This window comes from Lolium rigidum, chromosome 2 (assembly GCF_022539505.1).
Source record: "Lolium rigidum isolate FL_2022 chromosome 2, APGP_CSIRO_Lrig_0.1, whole genome shotgun sequence".
NCBI lineage: Eukaryota > Viridiplantae > Streptophyta > Magnoliopsida > Poales > Poaceae > Lolium > Lolium rigidum.
The window spans coordinates 182,157,690-182,167,640 of record NC_061509.1 but is presented as its reverse complement, the minus strand read 5'-3'; the positions used below and the strand labels follow the sequence as shown (position 1 = coordinate 182,167,640).

General features: G+C 47.5%; 1 protein-coding gene across 1 annotated transcript; it reads right to left on the bottom strand.

The window, feature by feature from the left end:
- Window positions 1-5,474: 5,474 nt before the first annotated feature.
- On the bottom strand, window positions 5,475-7,726 carry LOC124687796 (histone H2A.Z-specific chaperone CHZ1-like). The gene is made up of 8 exons (XM_047221539.1): window positions 7,535-7,726; window positions 7,319-7,448; window positions 6,906-7,028; window positions 6,758-6,811; window positions 6,406-6,452; window positions 6,134-6,235; window positions 5,867-5,918; window positions 5,475-5,756 (listed from the first exon to the last, which is right to left on the bottom strand). Exons 1-8 carry the CDS (start codon window positions 7,652-7,654, stop codon window positions 5,737-5,739), a joined length of 648 nt encoding a protein of 215 aa, XP_047077495.1. The 5' UTR covers window positions 7,655-7,726; the 3' UTR covers window positions 5,475-5,736.
- Window positions 7,727-9,951: the final 2,225 nt, after the last annotated feature.

The following is a 9,951-nucleotide window of genomic DNA, read 5'->3' as shown; positions in this document are numbered from 1 at the left end:
GAGTCACACAGATCTACGGCAGCCTTGGCAGCTTTTATGGTTTTATCCGGGCTACTGTACTTAGGTTTCTCTACGATGCTAGCAGATGCAGAGGTACTCTTGCCGGTAAGAACTTCCTTACGCAAATCCTGATCTAGATTGCGAGCCTTAAGCCGGTTCTCCGGTATCCTAGCGAGCATGAGCGCTAACGTGCAAAGCCATGGGCAGCGTTATACTCACGTACGGTTAGGTTCAGCTCGCGCTGCGCCCGACGACGTTCTTGCCGCTCTCGAGCATCTTCCGGCGTTGCGCCTCCAGCCTCCGCCCGAGCCGCTGCCGGTCGATGTTCCGCGCGATGGGCGCTGCCGCACGTTCATCGCCGTTTGGAGAGGTGTTGCCGGTGGTGCGGAAGACGCTCCCGGTGCGCCGGTGTCGCGCTCCAGCCGGTGGCTTGGCCGCGCGGGTCGCAGCCGCACGACCGAGCAACTTCGTCCGCAGCCTCCTTGCCCGCGCCGGCTGCGCCAGCCATCATTACCTCGACGACTGCCGGCGGCGCGGCCAGCACAGAGCCACCTTGGCGGGTCCGGTGCCACCAGCACCGGCGAGAGGCGCTGGCGCACAGGGACGGTGCCGAAGCAGACGCGGTGGCTGCCGAACTCGATGATGCGGCCGTTCTTGGGGAAGATGCCGCCGTTGGCGAAGCAGCCCGCGTTGTCGTTGATGAAGTCGATGGAGTAGAAGCGCTGGACGAGCGCAGACACTGTCCGCTCGCCGACGACCTCGAGGATGCCCGCCCGAATATGTACTCCAGCAAGCGCCACTTCATGCCCCATGGTGGGCGCCAACTGTCGTCGTGGTGAACAAACAGATGCCATAGGATGGCTTAGATTGGGGCCGAATGGACGCAAGAGGATTCGGGGGAGGGTTTGTGATTAGACGGGATGAACTTTCGGATGGTTTCCTCAAGAACTTAGCCAAGGCTAGGGGTTGAAGAAGAAAGACATAAGGAAGAACTCGCTCTAGATCATCTTCTTTATTGATCTCAATCAGGTTACAAGTTTCTCAGTACAGGTGTTCTTCTAAACCTAGCTCTCTTCGTGCGTCTATTGCGTGCCCGTGAATGAGGCTGCCCCCTCTCCTTATATAGGGGAGAGGATGGCTTACAGGTCAAGAAACCCTAATGGCATCTTTGACTAGACAAACTACTTTACAAAGCTACTTTAATCATAGATGACACCGGAGTCCTCTTTAATCAGGGATGCTGACGTCCTCCGGCTTCTTTGACCGTCATCCTTCCCTTTATCGTCAGCCCTTCGTTTAAAGCTACTTTGCTTAGCTCATCTTTGTCTTCTAGCTCTGAAAAGGATCTTTGACCATTCCGCCGGCATGCTTTTCTTTCCGGCATCCCGGTGTCTTCTTTACCTGGTTCCGGTATACCCCTCTTGGGGATACCGGCATAGCTTACTCAGCCAAACTCTTATCTTATGCTCCGGTATGATGATTAAACCGATATCCTGATGGCCTAAACCATCCGGTTTGGCATGCCTTTGGCATACCGGGGGTCATCCCCCCAACAAAGCATAATGTGTATGTTTTTCCTCAAACCTTTTTCAAAATTTCCTTTTTGTGTAATTTAAAGCTCATAAGAAAGTAAGGTTTGGTAGGAAATACCAGTATGCATGTTGTTGGTTTGACTGATTATGAGTAATGAGCTAGACCGTAACCATGTTTACTGGGGAAGTCTTTCAACATTTCACTTTTGGGGTATTACACCCTGCGTTGATCATCATTTTTTTGTTGATGGCTATCTCTTGTGATATAATTAGAGGTTATTTAAGCAAGTAAGCATGCATTATTAGAGAAGAGCAATGGGCCGCTAACCGAAGTCATGCTTAATCATGGTGGAAGTTTCAGCAATGAGCGTCCTCAATAGGAAGAGTGAAAAAAGTGTTGTGTAAAAGAAGAGTTGTGAAAAAAGAGAGTCAGAAAATAAACAAAAAGAGTATGAAAAAAGCGAGAGAGAGTTCGAGAGGATGCTCAACGTCTGTTGTTCATGTTGTCCCAAGATGGATGGTCTATAGTTGAGATGCACATCTCCTTTGGTCCTTTGTACAGGTGGCATGAAGGTACCCCATTGCAATACTTGGTTAAAACATGTATGTCGAAAAATCTTGATAACCCGGAGTTAAGTAACAAGAGGTGTAGTCCTTAGCATTCAAGAAAGTGAGGCAACACTTACTCATAAGATGTCAAACTCATGACACATAGATATCTTCAACCACCCACCTCCGCGTCGCTCGTGTGGCTCCATCCGATTGAGCCCGGGAACGCTCTTGGGAGGTGCCCCGGCAAGCCGTTGTGACCTTCCCTGAAGATATATAAGCCATAGATTCTCACATTGGAGAGGGGTTCGGACTATTGTAAAAGGTTTGGACAACTGGGATAGGTTGGGACAATTGTAAGGGTTGGGACAATGGTGAGAGGTTGAGAGAAGAGTGGACGGAGAGAGAGAGAGCTAGATATGTGTTCTTGGCAACGTCTAGGCTAAGATCGAGAGAGGTAGAGGAGGAGGTACGGGAGGTATAGGAGCTGATCAAAGCATCCTATCGGCCGAGAGTTCATCTCCATTGTACTTTGTATCCACAAGATAATCCACCAAAGCAGGACGTAGGGCTATTAGCCGAAGGGTGGCCTGAACCTAGGTAAGAAATGATCGTGTGTGCTTTGTGTATGATCTTGCTCCGCCTGGGATTGATCCTGAGTTGGCGTTGAGTCTAAAACGCCTTCGTGCTCACTAACCAACAAGAAAATAGGGTGTGATCATCCCTGGTGTCCGCGTAGGAGAGACGCGACAAAAAGTCATCAATATGTTGGGCACCCACATTACGAAAGGCATCGACAATGGATATGAGCCTTCTATACATCTCTTGTTGATCTTCATTTGGCAACCTCATGAACCCTTCGGCTTGGTTCTGAAAAGTACTATACTTGTCCCTCTTCATGCTTTCACTTCCCACAAAGATTTCGGGCAACCCATCCCTAGCTTCCTTGGTGGTGGCGTTGTTTCGGATACAAGCCAAGTCCTTTGTCCCCACGGCTTGATGAATCATGTTCCAGGCGATAGAGTTTAGCTGGTGATCAACCACTTCTTTTCTATTCAATTTGTCGGCGTTGAAAGGCTTGTACCCCTCAAGAATGATTCTCCAAAGCTCATTGGAGGCATTGCACACATGAGAGCAAAATTCAAATTGGCACCTCTAAATCCTCAAAATTAAGCTTAGGTGGATCACCCCTATTGTTTATATGAGGGTGAGGGATCTGGGGATCCAGAGAGCACCAATCAATGACATTGTAGCTCTCTTTCACACATAAGACCACTCTAGGAGAAGCACTAGAGATTTTAACATTGGCTAGGTCGTCACCATCCAAGGGCTTTGTAGTAGAGGGTGAGGCCGAACATCTCCCTCTACTAAAGAGTCCTTGTCCTTGTCCTTTGTGATGGGAATGACGGGAGGGTCCGATGGCTTTATAAGCTCCGTAAGATATTTCTTCATATCTTGCATATTAGCTTCCAAGGAGGATCTCAAGGATGTTTCCAAAGACTTGAGATCTTCTATGGAAGCCGGCTTTGCGGTCCCTTCTGTAACATCATCGGCTGGCATACTCTTAGGCGGTTAAGCCCAAAATAAGAGCCGAGACTCTGATACCAATTGAAAGGATCGTATGCCGCACCTAGAGGGGGGTGAATAGGTGCTACCCAACTTTTAATTCTTTTTCAATTAAGGCTTGACATGAAACTATGTGAATTTCCCTAGATGACAAGGTATACAACTAAGCAAGATATAGCTAGTCAAGATATACAAGGATAGAGGTAACCGAGAGTGGAGCACGCGGAGACACAAGGGATGGTTCCCGTAGTTCCTTCCTTTTGAGGGTTAGTACGTCTACGTTGAAGGGGTGTGGTAGCCACAAATGGCTAACCAACGCCACGAAGGCCTCACCCTATTCTCGGGTGAGCAACGGCAAAAAGGTCGAGCTCACTTGTCCACTAAGGGATTTCCTCAATGCAGAAATCGGGCCTTTACAAGGTTCTTGGGGCACACATCCACAACCGAATTGGATGCTCCCAATAGTTGTAACAACACAACAACAATAAGAACAAATCAAGCAACAACAACTAGGGTTTCCAAATGGAACACTAGCAAAGGGACCCTCAAAAAAATGAAGGGGAAATATAAATCGCTTCGGTGAAGATGCAGATCAGGGTCTTCTCCTTCGATTCTCCAAAGATCAAGAGCGTTAGATGGTTGGAGGATGAGATCAAGTGATTCTTGTGGCTCAACAATGGTGGATGAACTTGGAGAGATTGAGCAGCTTGAGCTTGGGGAAGAAGGGGGTAATAGGGGCGGAAATTCCGGTGTAAGTTGGGGCCGGAATACCCCCCCCCCCCCCCCCTGGGATTTCCGGCCCCTAGACTGAAATTTCCAGGTGGGGGGAGCCCGGACCTTAAGTCCTTAGCCGAATTTTGGGGGCCGGAATTTCCGGCCTGGTAATTCTTGTTTTCTTCCTTTTCAACAAATGACTCTTCCCTTTTAATTCTTCTGATTACGAAAACAATATAGATCATATCTGCACACTAAGCCACATTAGATTATCACACATGTTGTCATCAAACACACAAAAACATAATTTTGGAGAGATGTTCTTTCACATGCACTGCCTGGACATGAGATGGGCCGAACGGTAGCTCACTGCCGAGCACGGCGGCGTAGATGAACGCGTCGTGGCTGTTGGGAGGCTGGACATCTCCTGATCTAGAGCAGCGGTAGGGGTGAAGAAGGGGAACCTAGGGGAGCACAGTCGTCGGGGGAGTCAAATGGCGCAGGGTTGTGTACTTCGGTGAACCAAAAATATGAACTTCCTTTTGATTCTACCGCACTAAGCAACGCATGTTTGACAATATCGACACTAAATTTGAAGACCTATTTTTTATGAACTTAAGAAATAAACTTTGATGATAGATAATTGTATTCTGAATGAGGGTTACTCTGTTACAGATAACTAACGTGACATGCCATAGATGTAGACAACTCTGAACTCAAGCAATTATCTTAGCACGTGTAGCATCCAAAGACCGTTAGTCAATAGTATAATGGAACTTCTCTATCTGGTTTCAGCGATTTGAATTTACAAACTAGACTACCAACATAGCAGAGCACATATCGAACGAGCCAATCATAACAGTTCTGAGGACGAGCAGACTTTTAGCAGTAGGAACACATGCTACTTAGATAGCGAAAACAACAGGATTTAATTAGTGAATCCCCTGCCTCGAGCAGAACACATGTCAAACATATCAATATTTAAATTCTGGATTCGAGCTTCTACATGCTAGAATTTTTTTTAAAAAAATGTTTACTCCGTGAAACACACATGAATATCAAGTCGCACAATTTCCTCCTTTTTTTTTCATCATGTGAACTCAACTATACCAGTTAACGAAACCAGGCAGATGAATTACATTTGATTGCATATTCATCACTGCTTGTACAGCCACAATAGAAACATTTGCAACAGCATAATTCAGAATTCAGAATTCAGAGTCATTAGTTTCTGGTACGCCTTGACAAAAAGAAGTCAGGAAGAAGATTTATCCGTAACCACCTGACTAGATACTACTCCCATCGAAATTGCTCAATGAGTTGCAGACGAAGAAGAATACCAACAAAACTAAACCTTTTCAGAGTCCAGCAGTCATTATTCATAGTAGTCTTCTTCTGTAAACCAAAAGGACTTTTTTTAGCCAGGTTTGCAAACGTATACAACACTGATTTGGAAGAAAAAGAAGGTAGCACTCATATAAATTGAACATCAAATGGAAACTTACGTGCTTCCTCTTCCTGGTTCCAGTCATCGTCATCATCATCAAACTCAATATTCTACAAGGTGAGACCATGGGAGTGTATGAGTGCTAGAGAAGACAATACGGAAGACAGTAAATGTACATAGCTGGTCTATCCATTTCATACTTGTTGACATGGCAGAAAACACATACATCACATAATTACTCCCAAACTATACAACATCCAACGCCCATTTCCTACATCAAAGAACAAGTTGAATGTATGAAGTTCCCAAGTTTCAATATACTCACCTGATTATAATCGTCATCTGAACTTTCTTCCTCTTCTACTTCCTCCTCCTCCTCCTCGTCATCCTCGTCTTCACCATCCTTTTCGGGCTTGTTCTCTCCAGCCTACAAGTACCAAATCTCTATCAATATGGTAGCATAACCTTACTACTTCCAAAATGTGAAACAAAGCCCAAGACTCTAAAACTAGTAATAATATGTCTACAATGGGAAAAATGCTTTCCAAATTGATTCCAGCAATCTGAAAGAAAAATTAAAAGATAATGATGGCTTGCCTTGTGCTGTGCTTCAAGCTTCTCAAATACTTCAAATGTCTTGTCATCTGAGTAACAGGAAGACAAGATCCAAGTAAGAGATCAATGCATGTGCAACTAAATAATTTCTAGCCTGCAGATAGACATGCCAAAAGAATGGTACTAACAAAGCAGTTTCCAAATCCTAGAATATGTCACAACTCAAAGCATGAATAGAAATTTCTAGCCTACAGATAGACATGCCAGAAGAATGGTGCTAACAAAGCAATTTACTTAAAACAAATCCTAGATGATGTCACAACTCAAGCATGAATACATGTTCATGACAGAAGCAACAGAAAAATTATGTACTGTTTGTGAAAAAACAGCAAACCTGCGTCTTTATCCCACCGAAGCTTTTTACTGACTGGTTGCGCTCGTGTAGAATCTGAATTGTAACATAATGTCAAGGATCTATATTGTTCTGCAGTCACGTAGCATAAGTACATACGCACAATACTATATTAAAGAGTCAAGACTACCTTTCCACAGTTCCTCAGGGAAATTTCCAGGAGTTAGTTTGAGGTATGATTTAAGAGATTCACGTTTGTTTCTTGTTTTGCGCTTCCTATCAGAAAATCTCTCAATCTCTTTGTCGTCATTTTCTGAAAAGATAACGGGCAGTAAGTAACCAGATAGAATCTAACAAAACAAAGTAGAAATTCTACCTGTACAAAAAATGAAAACAACAGCAGATAATTGTCACAAGAAAAGATGATGAGAGACTCGTTATTTAAAGGCCATGAAGATATATACGCAATGGTGCAATATCCTAATTCATCAGCCAATTACGTGTTCAATCAATCAAGTGCTAGTGAGCTTGAAATTGAGAAGCAATGTATTATACTGCGCAGAAAGAGGAAATGGGGATCGATAACAGGTTCGTTCACTGTACTTTTCTTGGGGACATCCGGCTCTAGATGGTAGCAAGAATTCCTGATGAACTCCTCGAGCTTCAGGGTGGACAGTATCAGAGCCTTCTCCTCGGCTGTGGCCGCGAACTTCGTGTCGGGCAGAGGGATCTCCTGCACGCGCGGGACGAGCGTCAAACACCCGGGGTGAATCGGTGGTGGCTATAGAAAAGGGGGAGGTGTGTGGAGAGCGGCTGTACCGGGAAGTTCTCGTGGGGCTCGTGCTTCCCATTGAAGTTGAAATTGGAGGACCCGTAGCCTCCGCGGCCGCCTCTCCCGCCTCTGCCTCCTCCTCTCCCTCCGCGGCCTCGGAACGACATCCTGGGGAGCCCGAAGCCGCTCCTCTCGGTAGAAGATGGAGGTGTTACGGGGGCACCAAATTAGGGGGAAACGAGCTGTGATCGTCGGGGGTGAGTCTCGCCGTCGTCGTCGGTGTCGGCGGTGGCCGGAGGAGAGAGAGACGGCTAGGGCAGGGGTGAAGCGCTGACGCGGCGGTTGATTCGGTGCGACGAGAGCGAGAGAAGGGACAGGGATGGTGCGCGGCCCGTCGATGCGCGTGGCCCACGTTTAACATGGGCTGCGCATTCACTTCTGCATTGCTGGGCGCCTGAGAGGGAGGAGGCGAGGAGCGGGGGGAGGGGATGGCTCTGAGGCAAATCATGCTTCAGTAGGGAAGTTAAAATCGAATTGGAGCCGCGGAGAAGTCAATCTCGCGCACATGTTTCTCGTCTCTCTCTTTCCTTTTTTTTATCTCGCGCAGAAAATTAAGCCAACCAATTTTTTTTTTAACCAATTAATTCGCTCGGTCGCTCGCTACGTTTTCTCTGCCCAATAAACGTCCAACCACGAGCACGGCCCGAAGCGATAAGATGAAGTTTCAAATTCCGTTCCTCCAATTACTACTCCACCCCCGCCACTTCATTTTCCACATAACTAACCACTCTTTCAATTACGCGCACGCATGCACAAACTACTATACTTTATCATGAGGAATCGACCCTTGTATCGAGCTCGTCTGACACACGCGCTCGCCCGAAGCGACGCCATCAATTGATTCGAGCACAGCTTGCTGCCACTTGCATGCATGCATGCCGATTTCTTTTATCTCCAAAAGAAAAAAAGAAAAAAGAAAATGAAAGATACGAAAACAAAACGACTCGCTCGACTCCTACCGATTCTTTCTCCATTAATTCGCCCCGCGCGCACTTGGCAATTGGCATGCATGCGGCAATCACACCCAACAATATTTGCCACGTAAAGTACCATGCGACGCTCCGCCACCAAAACAATGACTTAATTAAGAAATGGTTTTTCTCTGTTTCTTCTCCGATGAATCATTCGGAATTTGCTTGGCACTTCTGGTTCGACCGTGCGTGCGTGCTTTGTGTATACGTGCTCCACCACCACAACTGATCGATCCATCCAATTAATCCACCCCGCCCGGCCGCTTCACCTTTGCACGTAGACAAGGCTACACTAGTCGTATAAAAAAGAGGGGCTACACTGATGATACATGCAGTATACAGTACCGAACTCCATCGTGTGCGCGTGACTAGTCCGAATCAATGTCGCGCTCCTACCTTGATTCGTCTCCAGCCAATCATGCTACGCTAGTGAAGCGTCCCACACAAACCGACCCCAACGGTTGATGTCCTTTTTTTTTTTTTTTCTTTGAAATGGAACGCTTGTATTCTTCTGCTACGACATGGCTAAATTGACGGAATAATCCAATGTCCAATCAAAGGACCAACGCTACGGTGAAACACAAAACGCACGAGTTCGACTCTGCCCGCCCCGCGTTCTCACTCCTCACGTGTACCAACACCCCCAATCCCTTCCTACCGCCCCAACGTCGTTGTCTAATTTCGGCCAGCTCCGGCAAGGCCTCACGCTGCTGAGCCTCCTCGCCGACACCACCGACTACAAGGTGTAGAACTGTCAATCTGTAGCCCGCCCGACGAACCCTAGCTTGGGCGCTCGATTTCGGATACCCAACTCCCGATAGAGCCCGCTGCCAAGCGCACCGGCTGGGCTTCCAACGATGGTAGGGACAAGCATGGCAACGTGATGGCGAAGCTCGATGCTGACAACCATGACCGACGGGAGGAACGGGGCTGACAGAAGCTCGCGATGGTGCACGACATGCGAAGTGGAAGGACGAGCAACTGGTCACCTCCCCGACCTTCTACTACCGCCATTCATGGGGAGGGGGGGAGCTCATTTTCCGTGACTTCCTCGACCAACTCATTGAGATACTCCTAGCTGACATCATGCTGGTGCAAGACACATCCCAACATGATCCAACGCCCCATCAAATGAACAATGCTACGGGGAACACACAAAACGCACGCACGAGTTCGACTCTATCCTCGCTCGCGTCCTCACTCCTCACTCGCACCGGCACACCAATCTCTTCTTAGCGCCGCCACAGTTGCTGCCTGATTCCGGGCAGATCCGGCGAGGACTCGAGTTGTTCAGCCCCTCACCGGCACCACCCCCTCCTTCTCCACCGACAAAATGGTGTAGAGCCATCGATCTGCAGCCCACCTGACCCACCTTAGCCCGAGCACCCGATTTTGGCTACCGAACTCCCGATGCAGCCTGCTGCGACACACAC

Bases quoted from the DNA above. Each gene is read 5' to 3' on its own strand.
- LOC124687796 (XM_047221539.1), bottom strand. From the start codon at position 7,654: ATGTCGTTCCGAGGCCGCGGAGGGAGAGGAGGAGGCAGAGGCGGGAGA. The intron at 6,812-6,905 runs GTAGTCTTGACT...GTTACAATTCAG, and splicing joins CCCTGAGGAACTGTGGAAAG to ATTCTACACGAGCGCAACCA. The intron at 5,757-5,866 runs GTAAGTTTCCAT...TTTGGTTTACAG, and splicing joins GAACCAGGAAGAGGAAGCAC to AAGAAGACTACTATGAATAA.